The following is a 16,477-nucleotide window of genomic DNA, read 5'->3' on the forward strand; positions in this document are numbered from 1 at the left end:
GGTGACGTACTGATGGAGTTTTGGTATAGGTGTTCTTCCTGTTTGATAGTTTTCCTTCTAATAGTCAGGACCCTCAGCTGTAGGTCTGTTGGAGATTGCTTGAGGTCCACTCCAGACCCTGTTTGCCTGGGTATCAGCAGCAGCGGTTGCAGAAGATAGAATATTGCTGAACAGTGAGTGTACCTGTCTGATTCTTCCTTTGGAAGCTTCCTCTCAGGGGTGTACTCCACCCTGTGAGGTGTGGGGTGTCAGACTGCCCCTAGTGGGGAATGTCTCCCAGTTAGGCTACTCAGGGGTCAGGGACCCACTTGAGCAGGCAGTCTGTCCCTTCTCAGATCTCAACCTCCGTGTTGGGAGATCCACTGCTCTCTTCAAAGCTGTCAGACAGAGTTGCTTGCATCTGCACAGGCCTCTGCTGCTTCCCCTTTTGTTGTTTAGCTGTGCCCTGTCCCCAGAGGTGGAGTCTATAGAGACAGGCAGGTTTCCTTGAGCTGCTGTGAGCTCCACCCAGTTCGAGCTTCCCAGCGGCTTTGTTTACCTACTTAAGCCTCAGCAATGGTGGGCTCCCCTCCCCCAGCCTCGCTGCTGCCCTTTCGGTTAGATCGCAGACTGCTGTGCTAGCAATGAGGGAGTCTCCGTGGCCGTGGGACCCTCCCGGCCAGGTGTGGGTATAATCTCCTGGTGTGCCCATTTGCTTAAAGCGCAGTATTGGGGTGGGAGTTACCCGATTTTCCAGGTGTTGTGTGTCTCAGTTCCCCTGGCTAGGAAAAGGGATTCCCTTCCCCCTTGCGCTTTCCAGGTGAGGCGATGCCTCGCCCTGCTTCAGCTCTCGCTGTTCGGGCTGCAGCAGCTGACCAGCACCAATTGTCTGGCACTCCCCAGTGAGATGACCCCAGTACCTCAGTTGAAAATGCAGAAATCACCCGTCTTCTGTGTCACTCGCGCTGGGAGTTGGAGACTGGAGCTGTTCCTATTCGGCCATCTTGCTCCGCCCCTCGGCATTTTTTAAATAGCAGCACAAACTAAGACATTAAGTGATTAAACAAATAAATTAATGATGAATGAATGCATGTAAATAAATTAATATTGCATGCATGCATGTATGCTGTCTGCCATTTTTCAGGATGCCACTTAATTGCTGCTAGCTCTGTTCTCAACGAAAAGAATGATCACTAACAGAGTAAAAATATTCACTATTTGTTGACTATTAATCTGTGTAGTTGCTGTGTTCTGTTGCTCAGCCTCTCCTACCCCAATTTTAACAATCTGCAGAAATAGGGATTGGATATTGTAGAGACTATCTCTAAAATCAAACACCTACAGAATTAGGAATGTGAGTGTTAGGTCAATCTCTCACTAGATTTGGCTCTCATTTGGCTTGGTTTTCTAACTTTGCAAGCCAGGAAGAGAATTCTCAGCTTTGTTGAATGGCTGTAAATTGTAATTTGGAGTTACAGTTATGTTGAATATTAGTTATTTTGTTGTCCAAATTACAGTCTCTTTCTTTTAAGCAAAAGCACTCAAATTTGGCATTAAAGAACCCACTCATTCCAGTCACTCAGTCCATGAGGTTTAGACCAGTCTTCACACTTTCCTGCCTGATTAGGAATAAGAACCCAGTTTAAGCCAAATCAGTACAAGTCATCCCCATGGCCACCATGCTTTGTTCAGGTTTAGACACCTACCTTTATTTAGGCCAGTGAGAGAAAGACTTCTAGGATTTGTTTTTATGGTCACCAGGATGCTGTGATATCTTAAGCTATTGGGGATCCCCAGAATCAAGCCAAAACCTTAGGAAGTAGAGTGAAAGATGTTATAATTTTTCACTAAATCAAATTGATGTAGAAGGCAGATTTATCCCTTATCTTCTATTAATTTCCCAAACTGAAAAATTCCCTTTATGCTTATACCTGTTTTCATAAAATTTTCCATTACATGCTACAAAAAGAATCCTCACACACTGTGGGTCTGAATTTTTCATGTACGTATGAATTGTTTTGGGTAGCTTACTGAAAATGCAGATTTCCAGTCCCCAAACTAAGATATAATTCAGGGACCAGGAACTTGCATTTTATCAAACAGTGTTGTATTTTAACAGACCATCTTGTTAAAACGGGGCCCCTGAGCTGTATGCACATCTCTATAATGCAGATAATTGGCAGACTAAAGCTTGAGAAATACAGACATAGTTAATGCAAGAGACACTTGTAAACAACGATAAAAATCAGGGGAGGTGCAAAGTATCACATAGCAGTGGGAAGCAGAGACCATCCTTTGTCCTAAATCCGAAATGTGAAAATCCTTTGAGGTATCACGAGAGGATTCCATATTCAATGTACTTCTATTTATAAAATCTTCACTAATTTCTCATGATTATTTCTTCGTGCTTTATGTGTCATGACCAGATATCTCAGTTTGTCTGGAACTGTCTGGGTCCACCTGTTATTCTGGTGTAATTATTAATAGCACTTCCTTCCATTCTCAAAAGTGTTCAGGGTTGGATGATAAATTTTATGTTCACTCTCTTGCTTCATAGTAATCTGCACAAACACAAAAGAGTTCTTTGCCTCTCTTGCTGCATTTGCTGAAATAGACATACATATTTTTTCTATTTTATGACCTTTAGTAGCAGAGACTTTGATATCTTAGAATCATTACTGCCAAGCCTAAAAGTTTTAAAAATCTCAGAAATCCATGTGGCTCTGAGTAACGTGTAAACTGAGTAACACATAAACTTACATATATACATATATATATATCAAAGTAATATATATTACTTGAATATTATGTACTTGTACATAAATTAATAAATATGTATTATTTACTTTAATAACATCATGTTTCTTTATTTATACGTATATATAAATATGTTTAAGGTAATCTGGAACACCCTATCATCGTTGGAGTTGGCTCATTCTAAGAAAGTGGAATATAAACCTATGAATCACAGTGAGGAATACATTAGAAAGGTGAAAAAAATGCTGTGGGAACATTGGGAGAGATGACATCTCTGCCAGTTCATACATGGCCTAGAGCTCCTATTGCCAGGGATTAATTCTGGAATAACTATAACTTCTGTTCAGTTGATAAAGGGATATGGTGACAGAAAAGATAAGTGAGCTCTTTGGCAGGTGAGGAAAATTATGTCAGTGCTATTTTCAAAGATTTTTATGCACCTGGAACGAAGAGATTTGATGGAGTTTATCACAGCCGTTTAAGTTTCTGCTAAACTAACCTAAAAGAAAAGAAAAGAAAACAAAACAAAACAAAACAAACTTGAATTGTTTGATTTTCTTTAATAATGCTAATTATAAATATTAAGTAAACACACAAAAAGTAACTTTCTTGTGTTTTATTTGTAATCAAGAAGTATCTGGTATTTAGTGGTAACTTTTTTTCTACCTTAAAATAGGTAAACATTTGTTAAATATTCCAGGAGACATTATGGTTCCATATTCATATTTTTAATGTTGGAGGAATTTAGTTCAGTGATTTCTGCCTAACAACTGTTGTTTCAAGATAATTTGCCCACTGCTTGTTTGGTTCTGCTCAAACACAGCTGTAAGTTCTTTCTTTCTATATTTGGAGATGGAGTGACTGATGGCTGGGCATCAACCATCTGGAAGAGGGTGTGTTGAGTGGAAGAGAAGAGAAGGGACAGAGCAATACATAGCTTCACTACATGGCCGGGGAGTCAGTACTAGAATTTTGTATATCCTGTATCCCTACTCTGATCCTGACCTTTGACTCTGTGTGGTTAAAAGAGGAAATGACATCCTACATGAATTTTTTGTCAGTTTTATCAGGCTTGAGATAAGTCTAAAAGACTCCCTTTTAGAGTCAGTATTATGTTCACACCCTCTCCACTTTCTGAAATTAAATTCATAAATAACATAACCAAGCTATATATATGTACTTAAAAACCAATATGACAATGATAATATAAAAAACCAAATTTTATGAAAATAATTCATAAGAAATCATATATATATTTCAATACATAACGTTCAGCCATGTCTCACAGAGATATATAATGAAGTAGTGACGTGCTTGTATCTAAATTTAGATTTTCCTAAATGTAACAGCTACACAACCAGACTGACATAGGTGCGTTCTATCAGTGCCTCAAATACTACGAATAATTAGCCATTGGTGGCATGATATTTTAAAATGAGAGAGAGTCTTGGTAATGTTCAGAAAAAAAGGTCAGTGTTCCCTTACGCTACATAGTTGCTTCATTCCTGGAAATTTTTAATGTATATTAAAACCTTTCAAAAATACTTACATGTGAAAACTTATACGTGAAATGCAGTTTTAGGTACAGACAATTATAAACAGATTTTTCACCTGCATGAATGTCTGGAAGAACATCCAGAAGTCCTGCAATACCTGGGGCAATTCTTCAAGGTATGGAACTGCACTGTAAATTTCAGGATGTCTAGTAGCCCTGGTTCCTTCCCACAAAATATAGCAGCGCCCGACCCCAATCCTGAGACAACTAAAATACCTTCCTCCATTTCCAAAGTGCCCCCTAGGGATGGTATTAACTCCACAGAGGATTACTAAGCCTATTCAATCCACTGAAACCAGGAATCATTTATATAAGACCTCATTTTAATTTTTTTCTTTCAAGTGTCATTATTGGAAGACTCATTGTCAAGTTCCAATTAAAATGGAACAATTATCTTTTCAGGGTGGATTCTCAACAAATAGTTGGGAGAATGGACAGAATCTGTGTTATTCTTTATGTATGTATGTATTTTATTTAAATTGCAAACAACCTCAAATTTTTAGTGGTGTAAATAATAAATAATAGATATTTATTATTTCTCACTTACTAGCTTGTGATTCAGCAGGGGTTCTGCCAGAGTTCAGAAAGATTTAACTCTAGGCTGACCATCAGAAACTTGAATACTGGTACTGCCACAGATGCAGGAGAAAAGTTTCCTTATTTTGAACATCATTAGCGACAAAGTCATTGGTAAGAGAGTTTTACTTGAGACTAGAACTTTAGCTGCAAGGGAGACTGGAAACATAAGTTTCTGATATTTTCATCTTATTTAGTGGGAGGTTGATTCTGCATCCAAGATACATAAGGTTGGATGTATCATTTAGTTTGGGTAGGATTATGCTGTGTAACAAACAATCCAGTCCCCAAATCTCCATAACTTAAAATAATAAATATTTATTTTTTCCTTATACAACACAGTAGTTGTAGATTATCAGTGAGGCCTTGGTTCATCATAATCTGTCTAGAACCTGGTAGACAGTTTTAGACAGATGGTAGAGCAGCTATCATCTCAAACACTGCTTTACACTGTGCCAGAGACAGAAAGTTTGATGAGCTGGCATTAAAAATTACCAACCGGCCATGACAACTCTCACTTATAATTACATTTTATCAGCCAAAGCAAATCAAATAGCCATGCATAATTCTAAGGAGGGTAGAAAGTATAATCCTGTCATGTCCTAAGGAAGATACTACAAGTATTTGGTGTTCTGAACTAACGACAACCATAATGAGAAATTTCTCAAACATGGAAAGAGAGTTGAGATGCCAGGCAACCAAATAACAAGACAACAAATATCCACTAGAGACTGTCTTATTTATATCTTTTCTATGTATCACCATGCTCAGTCTAGCTCAGTAGCTATTAGTGATATAGTAGGTGCTAAATGATTGTTTGTTGAATAAAAAAAAAATGATTTTTTAATTTACCAAATCTTACTATAACTGAAGCTTAAAGAGAGTTACTTTGCTGTTTTAACTCCACACTGTGAAGCAAGATAAATATAAGTGTCATTTGTATGCAATGTTGCAATTGAAAGCCAGAGTGGTACAGTGGAAAGCAAGAGAAAAAACATGTTTCATTTCAGTATTATTTTCAATGTGTTCACTTATTGGTTTCTCCCCACAGCGGGGATACTGTCTCCTATGCTTAGTAGAGTTTGGGAGGGTAGATATTCAATAAAAGCAGTTCTGCCATCATTAGCTGTGTAGTCCTGGGGAAGCGATATCAATGTAGCCATAGGTTAAGGTTATTCAGCTGTGCCTCAGCGCGAGCGCACACACACATCTTAGTAATATGCGTCTTTGTATTGTAAAGATCTCCAAGACTGGAAAGCAATACAATTGTAATACAGTTGTACAATTGTGATCGTCAGGTGACATATTTACAGCCTAGTGTCTATCACAAAGTATCCATTCAAGGGAGGTTTATTGATTTTGTAGCAGTAAACATACTCTATTCTTGATGTGGAATGGGGTGGATATCTAAGAAAGCATGCAGTGCATTTGAAAAAGTTTGCCAAGGGTCCTGGGTTAGAGGGGTTTGGGGGACGTGGTTCCCAACGAATCAAGAATAACAAGCAATGCCCTTCGTCCTCAAATCTCAAAGGTCAAACACTTCACAACTACCAATAGGTACCAAGAGCTCGCGTTCTTTCCTCCACTAACCACAGCCCCGCCCGCTAGCGGTCCATCAACTACCGCAAAGCCCCGCCTCCCACAGCGGCCCGCCAATCTGCTGCCCGGTCCGGGCCCAACCCTCGCGAGTCACGTGACAAGGCCAGGCCCGCTTCCGGCACGTCGCGGGCGGCTGACGTCGCCGGGGCCCGGCGTCGCGTCAGGGCTGGCCGGCGGCGGAGGCGGTGGCGGCGGCGATGGCAGTGGACCCTGAGCGAGCTTGAGGGCTCGGACCCAGCTCCCTCCCGCGAAACCTTGGGCCGATCCGGCGCTGCGGCCCCAGCTCGCTCCGCTCCTGCTCCCTCCCCGGCCGCTGCCTGGGCGGAGGCAGAGGGAGAGGCCCGGGCTGGCCGCCCTGCTCGTACCCCAGCTCGGCCCCGGACGGCCCGGCTGCTGTGCAGAGAGGAGGCCGAGTCGGTAAGAGGCGGCGGCGGCTGAGCCGGGAGGCCGCCTGGCCACCGCCGGGCCGCCCGGGACGCCCCCATTCTGGTGTCTCTCTCTCCGGCCCGCTCCCCTCCCGCCTCCCTCCCCGTAACTCGCCGGCCCTATTGTCTGGGCGCCGCCGCTCCCCCTTCCCCTCCCTGCCTAACCCCCCTGCCGAGGGCCGGATGGCTGTCAAACCTGGAGGCTTCTCCAGCTCCCTGCCAGCCCGGTCTCAGCCTTTCCTGCCTGTCTCTCGCCACCCCCTCTCTGGCCTCACCTCCTCACCTTTTTTGGCCTGGCGGTCATTCTCTGACCGTTGCTTTACATTATCCGTCTCTATGTCTTCTTGCTCATTTCTTCTTCTCTCTCACTTGTCATCTCTGAAAACTTCCACTGTCCTATTTCTTGCCATTCTTTGCTCCTTTCCTTTCTGTTTTTACTCCTCTCCGTGCTCTCTGCCTTCTTTGTGCTTCAAGTTTTACTCCCAGTAGACTGTCTTACTTTATAAAAGTTCCTTAATTCAAGTCCCTCTTCATCCTTCCCTCTTCAAACCTAAGACAAAGGAAAATCTTGTTTTTTTCTGGTACTTCGCCCCTGAGTGTCAATGGGGGATTATACTTACTCAATCCATCGCTTAATTATGGACTGTAAGTTTGATCCTAGAAGATGTTAGTGTACCTTTACTACCTCTTACTGAATTCTTCCTGTGACGGACAGCAGAAAAGGTTGATTCGATTTCTACACATTTAAGTAACTGCCTTACATGTTGCACACTGACAAGACCTCTGTTAGAAATATTCATACATTTGTTCTTTTGCACCACCTACACCCTGGGCAAGCTCCCTGTTAACTTTTTACTGCTTTAATATTTGCTTATGCCGTAGCAGGAGGATACTCACTTTCCCCCTCCAACCATGAGTATTTGAGTTCGCATATTTTCATGGCCTGTATTGATGCTATTTTTTCCCTTATCTATCAGGCTCTTTCAAAGAGAAAAGAGGGAGCAGTTGAAATTTTATATTTGCTGTTCTGTTTTGTCTATTTTGAATTGTGACAAAACCATTATAAAAAATGACAAGTGTGTGTGTTTCTTTTTTTCGTTTTAAACTCTAGGGAACATAGTCATTAGTGATTTCAAATATTGAAGGACATTTTAGGGATCTCTCCTTGCCCCTGATAACAATCAATTTACATTTCTAATTATGAGTTATGTTTTGATTAGGTTATCTCAAAATTTATTCATATTCCTCATATACCCATTAGTGCAAGAGAGGCCACCTCAAATGTGCTCGGTGGCCAGTGTGGCCCAAAATATAGTACTTTGCATGTGAAAGACCTAGGGATATATAGGTACTCCTTTGCAGTTTTTGTTCTAGCATTACAAGCACTTTTATTATCAATGTGGACACTGTCTATATTGAAATATAGTAGAAATACTCAGAGGTAACAAAAGCATGTTATTATTGCTTGTTGAATGTGAAGTATAAGAAAGCAGTCTCTTTTGTAACACTATATGTTAAATTAAAATTATTGAATTATGTACTGCCAAGGTGGGAAATCATGAGTAATAAAAAATCCTAATCCCAAGAGGAATTAGTGGTATCTTTACTGGCAGAGGATTGTGCCTACTGTTTCCTCCATCTTTGTGTGCTGTAGGGCCTTATCTAGTGTTTTGTATTATGAGGCACTGAACAAATATTTGTTGAAATTAAAAAATTGATTTTGTTCTCAAGAATTTCAGTAGTCGTATTCCAGAACATTCAGCTGTCTTAATTTTTCAAAGGCAGGAAAGCATTTTCAGCTGTCTCCGTGGAGAATTTTCTTGGGTATCTTCAAGCTAAAATATAAAGCATTTTTAGCTATTAACAATTTTTAACAGTCTATTTATTCATTCTTTTTAGATAGTTATGTTTTCTTTGTTCTTTTTCTTAAGTCATTATCAAGATTGCCTGCAGATTGCACAGAACTTTATATAGAGATGTTGGTAATACTCCTTCAAATTTCTTAACAATTTGGCAAGTATTTTATATTCCCATGTATTGTTTTAGAAATTCTGTTTAAATTTAATTTTACCTGTTCCCTTATACTCTACTTCCTATGCATTTTCTGCATCGGAATCTAACTTTTTTCTTTCTCTTGAGGTAGTGAAAAGAGAATACTGAAGAATAGGATCTCAAGATGAGTAAAAAGCCCCCAAATCGCCCTGGAATCACTTTTGAGATTGGTGCTCGTTTGGAGGCACTGGACTACTTACAAAAATGGTATGGAAAATATAGAACTTTCACCTAAATATCACAATATCTGTAGCCTTACATATGTTAATTAAGACAGTAAATTCCACTGATGGTAGCAGAAACATCAGTGTATTCACATTTTGATTACACATATACGTTGTTTTTTAGTTTTCCTACTCTTTAGGCTTTTTTGGTTTAGCATTTAAAAACTATGTTTAGTCAACTGACTAAATTATTTAGTACAATCATTTTTGGTGTTTGAGAAATGAAAATAATTGTCTAGAGTGTGAGGTTTATGTAGACCTCATATATACCTCACGTGAGCTATATTGGTGGAAGTAGAGGGAGGAGTAATCCAGAGAACCAGCTTCTCAAGTTTTGGATACATTTTGATTTAAATCAGTATTTTTGGTATGTCAGTGGTAGTCTTTCAAACTACAGAGTATATTAATGGTTAGCATAGCATTTTTTCATAGTGAACACTTTCAAAAACGTCTCCACTATTTGTTATCTCACCTAAAACCAAAATCACACTTAACCTCCTATTTTCCCTGGAGGGCCGTAACCTAAAGGCAGGTTGTTGCTGTCTCCAGTGCACAATAGGCTGTCCTTTCAGAACTATGTGTCTCCCCCTATTCTGGCCATCGTGGTAAGTGGTAAATGTAAACACCTCCCAACATAGCCTTTATACAGTGGTTAGGAAACGTTAATGAATTGGTGTAAAACTACCATCTGGAAAGGACAGAAGGAGAAGCTACACGCAGGGGTCCCTGGGCCAGAGTAGGAATGAGGAGGATTCTCCTTTCTCCTAAGGAGCGTGTTCCTCATTTGGGTTAAGTGGCCCCTCATTCTGCTGTCTTGGCAGATGTCTTTTTGTTGCCATTCGCAGGCTCCTAACATGAGAGGGGCATTAGAGGAGTTCCACTTCTGGGAGGAATGCTGCCTTTGTTCCTCTTGAAGCCCATTTATTTTGATGCGAGCTCTGGTTTATCTGGTCTTGGAGTTTCCCAGACTTTTTGACATTTTCTCTCATTTAAAACCATAGTGGGCATTTTGTAGATTTACTTTTGATTGATTTGTATTAAGTCAACTTCCTGAGTTGGCAATGGCAGGCAGAGAAATCTTGTTTAGTCATGATATTTGACTGTATAGACCAGGCTAGGGTTTCTCTCTCTTAACATCTGGCATTAGAGCTTGGCACATATCTCTGACCCCAGCTTAATGACCTATTGTTTTGAGCTCCCCTTTAGGACAGTTTGAAGCTACAATTTGAGATAGGGAGGTTAATTGATACTACCTCTAGGTGAAGAATGTACATGGTAGTTCTCAGGAGGGGTTTGGGAAGCACCTGGGAAACTAGGCAGTAGCATCTCTCCTAGTAGTGATGATCAAAATGTCTCCAGACATTGCTAAATGACAACTGGAATGAGGGTGGGTGGCGGTAAAAATGATTGAGAAACTCAACATTAGAACATACAACAAAAAATGCTAGTTGAGGCAGCACTTGGCTATCTTGGTTCTCATTTGACCAAGAGAAGCTTTTTACTCCAAAGGCATACTACTGAATCTCTGTGTGATACAAGGGTATAAGAAATAATACTTGTTACTTCTTTGATGTTACTCTTAAGTGATTTATTTATTTTTTAAGTTACTGACTTTGTGACTTAGTTAATTCATATTAATATATTAGGCTTCCCAACTAACAGTGTTGCAGTTGAACTAGCTTCCAGTTTTGGAGAAACACATAGTTTATTCTGTCAGTAATTTTCAGGGTTATTAATATAACTTTGATATTAGTGAGAAATTTTCTTTTGGTAGTAAAATGTTTTCTTACTTAGAAGCTGTTAAATTTATGATCCAGTAGTTTAAAAGACTACAAAAAAGAACTTTTAAAACCATGCTTGAATGTACTTTTAGAGTATTCTGTGCTTTTAGAATACTTGGAATTTCAGAGAACAAATGAAAGTTGTATCTTCTTGCCACAGAATTCATATGTGCTTATTTGAGTAGTGTCATGCAAATGTACTCACTGATGGAGTTTAGATTTAATTTTAATAACCCTGGTAATAATAGTTCTCTTTAATGGAAATAAACGTTCGCCTGAATAATCACATATCACTGAAACTTGTTACCAGTTTTGTTTTTATAAGCTGATTTATATAAAGATTTTGGCATTCTGTTTCAAGTGGCTCCTTAATTAGAAAAGGATTAAGAATATTATATGTATGTATTCTAGGTAATTTACAAAAATATTTTTCTTATTGTTATTTTGCTTATTAATGTCAGTAGTTTCAAGAACTAGTTAGGCTTAGCTGCCCCTTAAATTTAGTATTAGGTGGTGTGCTATTGGACGAACTATTTAATTACTAAGATGTATTGAATTTTATATGGGACACAAAAGTTCTATGAGATTAGTGCTCTTAACAGATCTTATTTATAAATGGGATAATAAACAATTCTTCATATTATTACATTTATAAATGACTTTTACATTTCATGGAAATTCTATAAATTTTTGCATTAATATTAAGTAAAATTATAGGATTATTTGATTGACAAGAAACTGACATTCTTGTGAGAAGCAAAATATTATAGTTAATCATTGAAAATACACCGAAATTCTTTTCTCTTCTCCCACTCTTCTGTCTTTCCCTTCTTTCATATTCTATTTTTTGCATCCATATTGAATGCTTAGTCTTCCAAATTTATTCAATTCTTTTTGAAAAGTATTGAGTCATCTTTGAGATAAATGTAGTTTGAACTATTATAGGCATTGGATAGGGAGGAGCAGGAATGTAAATCTTGCTTACTGTCTCTATACTCAAAACATTTACAATAAGCAGTATATTACTGAGAAACTAACTTATCACATGTTGATAAATTACCTTTTGAAGAGAAGTGCAAAAGGAAAGTGGTGCAAGTGAAGAACCTAAAATGCCTATTAAAGGTTTTTCTTGCTTTTTTTTTTTGAGACAGAGTCTTACTCTGTCACCCAGGCTGGAGTGCAGTGGCATGATCTTGGCTCACTACAACCTCTACCTCCTGGGCTCAAGCTATCCTCTCACCTCAGCCTCTTGAGTAGCTGGAACTACAGGCGTGCACCACAAGTCTGGGCTAATTAAAAAAAAGATTTTTTTTGTAGAGATGAAGTGTCACTGTATTGCGCAGGCTGGTCTGGAATTCCTGGCCTCAAATGATCCTCCCACCTCAGCCTCCCAAAGTGCACTCCTGGCTGGTTTCTCATATATAAAAAAGGAAAATAGTTTCTGGTATGTGTCTAGACATAAAAGGATAAATTCTAAATTTAGTAGGTGGAAATAATCTGAAGTTGAGCTCTCACTTTTAGCTTTGGTGTAGATTTAACAGGAAGACTCAATCTGTATTTCTCAGGAAAAGTATGTTGTTATTGCTTGAACAAACTGTATCACATAATTCTTAAAGATCAGAAAGACAACATTGTACCTTTTTAAGTAGTGATTTATTTATTTTTATTTTATTTTATTTTATTTATTTTTTTGAGACAGAGTCTCGCTCTTTCGCCAGTCTGGAATTCAGTGGCGTGATCTCGGCTCACTGCAACCTCTGCTCGCTGCAACCTCGACCTCCCAGGTTCAAGCGATTCCCCTGCCTCAACCTCCCGAGTAGCTGGGACTACAGGCACGCACCACCATGCCCAGCTAATTTTTTTTTGTATTTTTAGTAGAGATGGGGTTTCACCATGTTGACCAGGATGATCTCCATCTCTTTACCTTGTGATCTGCCTACCTCAGCCTCCCAAAGTGCTGGGATTACAGGCATGCGCCACCGTGCCAGGCCTTAAGTAGTGATTTATTTTTATTTTCAGAGTAACTTTACAGCTACATAAGAACACTCATTGGTGGTTTATTTATCGGTACTAATGAATGCAGGCCCTGAGAAGCCGTCAAGAGGTTGCTCATCTTAGTCCCAGTATTTGCTTTTTGATAATTGGATCTCTCCTACACCGACCAAACATAACTCCTGAGTGGTGTGAGCTGTTTTAATTTTTTTAAATATTATAGCTTTACAATATTTTAAGAACATTTTCTTTTAACTTTTTCAGTCATCTGCATAAAGACTTTGACATGCTAATGTTTACAGCTAGCACAGTCAACTATTTTTTATCTTATTTTCATCATGTTTTTCATAACAAACTCTGTGCATCCAAACCTTGATATTCGGTTTTATAATTTCTGGGAGGTAGTAACATCATAAGAATAAAAATGAGTATAGGCGTGTTGATACAGAAGTATATTTGGGGAAGGAGAAAGTTGAGAGTTGAAGTTATATTGGAGACACTGTAAGCGGGTTGTTTAAATTTACACTGTTACTTATTAATCCTATAAATATGGGTAAGTCCTTTAACTTGGTTTTCTTAGCAGTACAATGGAAGCAACGTTACTGGCTTTTATTTAGAGATTGGGTTTTAAGGTTCAAATAAGATTATATATTACTTTAAATTCTACAGATTGTTACATAATCGTAAAGCATTGAGGTAAATGCCAGGGGAGAGGGAGACTAGAAAAGTAGATCTTTGGGGATCTGAAGAGTTAAGTGATTGAGTTTTTAAATGTAGCTTTAGTTGACAAGAGAGTGACTTGGAACCATAGAAGGCAAAACATGTCATTGCAACAAGCTGATGACATTTTTTTCTTTTTCCTTTTTCCTTTTTTTTTTTTTTGAGACAGGGTCTTACTGTCACCCAGGCTGCAGTGCTGTCACGAGATCATGACTTGCCACAGCCTGCAGCCTTTACCTCCCGAGGCTCAAGCCATCCTCCTGCTTCAGCCTCCCAAGTAGTTGGGATTACAGGCATATGCCATAGTAACCTGCTAATTTTCTTTTCCTTTCTTTCTTTTTTTTTTTTTTGTAGAGAAAGGTGTCTCTCTATGTTGCCCAGGCTGGTCTCGAACTCATGGGCTCAAGCAGTTCTTCCATCTGTCTTGTCCTTCCAAAGTTGTAGACAGTCTTTTTGAAGTGATAATAAAATCCTCATGTTTCCACAGTTTTATAAAGTTTGCTTGCAAGTATTAAAGTATCTAATCATTCTGAATATTGTTTAGTAAGAAAAGTGATAAAATCACACTGGTATTGACTACTGATTTAACTCCTGTTTTCTGATTGAAATTAAAATAGTTATTCTACAGTAAGCGATTGTTAGGAAAACACAAGAGATTAAATAACATGCTCTGGTGTTAATCTTAAAATAAATTTGAAATGTAGAGTCAATTTAAAACATTCAGATGAGTTATGCTCCTGGGACTCTTTTGGAATATTTCTATTTAATTCTCTTCTAAATCTAAAGAAAAGGAAATATGAAAGATTAAAAATTGTGGAGATAACTCCAAGTATCAGAGTTTAATAGAACAGTATAAATTTGAATTGGCAAATGCTGTTTTCACACATTTGGAGTTTTTTGAACTGTGTGGAACATTTGCAAATGTGAGTTTTTAAGATGTTCGTGAACAGAATTTTAATAGTATAGGAGAATTAAGGAAATTTGCATTATAGCAAGTACAAATACTTGTTAATTTAAATAAAAGTACACATTTTCTGAATAAAAAGTTACTTTTTTTCTAATTACATTTAACTATTCAAAGGAAAACACTACTAGACAAAGTTGTCTCATCTATATTTAGAGTAGGAGAATGGTCCTAAAGTGTAACACGTAGATCAAATACAGTATTGTAGGAACACTAGGTGAATACTTCAAAAATAGAGGTTCTTTTGCTAATATAAAATGCATGCAATTTTTGTCTTTTTGTAATTTGGGATTCTTTCCATTTGTCTATACATGGAAAGTAGTGATTATTATTTTGAGTCATTACCTTTGAAAACCAATGCCAGCCATAGACTCAGAAAAAATATACAGTTGTATGTATACACCAAAATAAATGAATTATATACTATGGTCATAAGTTCATAGAAAACTTACACATGCCCTCCAGCTTAAGGACTCTTGTTGCAGACAATACAATTGAAATCTGTAAGTTTTGTTTAAAAAGTCTGAGATAATTTACATTTAGTCACAAATTTTGAATCTTAAGATCAAAGTGAATCATCCAGTTTAATTTTCAAGCAGGTCTGTACCAGTACACAAACATTTTACTTCTATTTTAAAATTTCCACAAAAGAAAGCCCCATAAATTCCTCTGAACAATGCTAAATATAAGAAAGCTTCCCTGTACCCCTCCACAAATGTGAAAAGCATGATTAGAAATAGGGATAGAGAAGACTTATTTATTTGAATACACACCTGGTTTCAGGTAGTTCTTGCTCTAGTGTTCTTTTTTTTATGTTAATTCATTGTTTATAGAACTTTTTCTGATTTATAAGCTTTTTCTGCTTATCCTAGTTTTTTTGAAAAACAAAAGTGTTGGAAAAAATAAATTAAACTGGAAGTCGTAAAATATGGGTTTTAAGTGCTATTTTGCCATGAGCTAGTGATTTTGGAGAGGTATTTCTCTGCTTTAATGACCTTAAAATGAAAGTCTTACATTTTAGATGATCTTTCAGGTGCCATTGAATTCCAAACTCAGTTTCTTTTTATTGATTTTCACCTATTCAGGAATGACAGTTTTTTTTTTTTAATCACACTTTTAGATGGTAAATAACACAAACTTGAGGCAGAGGTAAGACAGTCAAAAGTCATAGGTAGTTCAAAACTGCTGGCGAGCAGTTTTGAACTACCTATGGAGAGGAGAAAATGAGAAAAATGTAGAAAACTGAACATAATTTGGAAAAAAATGTAGAGGTTTGAGCTATTTGGGGTATAACTATATTGGGCATGAAACCTTTTGGCTCCCAATATAGTGATCTCTCCACTACAACTCATTGTCTCACATAGATTTCCTAAAGCTTTGAGCCCCAGTTAACTCAATGGGCTCAGTGTTCATGGACCACCGTAGTTTCTGACCGATTGTAGTAGTGAGTATATGTCTGGCATCTAGAAGGGCCATGAAAGTCCGGCAAGCCTATGTCACTCTTTTTCATTGGAATTAGAGGGCTTGAGCAAGGTAGGTACATTTCAAGTTTATCCGTACTAGAGAGCTTTCCTCCTAAGTTTACTTTAGAATCAAACCTCCAACCTGATGATTTCTTAGCCTCCTTCATACATTTATAATGAGGGTAAAGTCCAGGAATCACAGGCTTACTATGCTGTGCTTTATGTGTGTGTGATCATTTAGTGGTAAGGGTTGGAACAAGAGAAAAGACCGTTTTATTTGCTTTTCTGACATTTGGTTGAAGTCCAGCCATCACATATCACACACATCCAGCTCCCTATTTGTTACATCATTCCTGCCGAATGTATGTGTTATGAGATTTCACCCTGTCA

At 38.2% G+C, this 16,477-nt stretch overlaps 1 protein-coding gene across 17 annotated transcripts in view; it reads left to right on the top strand.

The window, feature by feature from the left end:
* Positions 1-6,571: 6,571 nt before the first annotated feature.
* Positions 6,572-16,477, top strand: part of PHF20L1 (PHD finger protein 20 like 1) — a 76,015-nt gene continuing 66,109 nt past the window's right edge. For 10 of the 17 annotated variants that reach the window (XR_004435484.1, XM_033203478.1, XM_033203481.1 and 7 more), the window contains exons 1-2: positions 6,572-6,883; positions 9,035-9,150. Coding sequence is in view for 16 of the 17 variants with exons in the window: in XM_033203478.1 (XP_033059369.1) it covers positions 9,068-9,150 (83 nt within the window). In the remaining variant the exon portion in view is untranslated. Of the gene's footprint in view, positions 6,884-9,030; positions 9,151-16,477 lie in introns of all 17 variants that reach the window. The other 7 variants (XM_033203480.1, XM_033203489.1, XM_033203491.1 and 4 more) reach the window with 4 other exon arrangements.

This window comes from Trachypithecus francoisi, unplaced genomic scaffold (assembly GCF_009764315.1).
Source record: "Trachypithecus francoisi isolate TF-2019V2 unplaced genomic scaffold, Tfra_2.0 Lachesis_group7, whole genome shotgun sequence".
NCBI lineage: Eukaryota > Metazoa > Chordata > Mammalia > Primates > Cercopithecidae > Trachypithecus > Trachypithecus francoisi.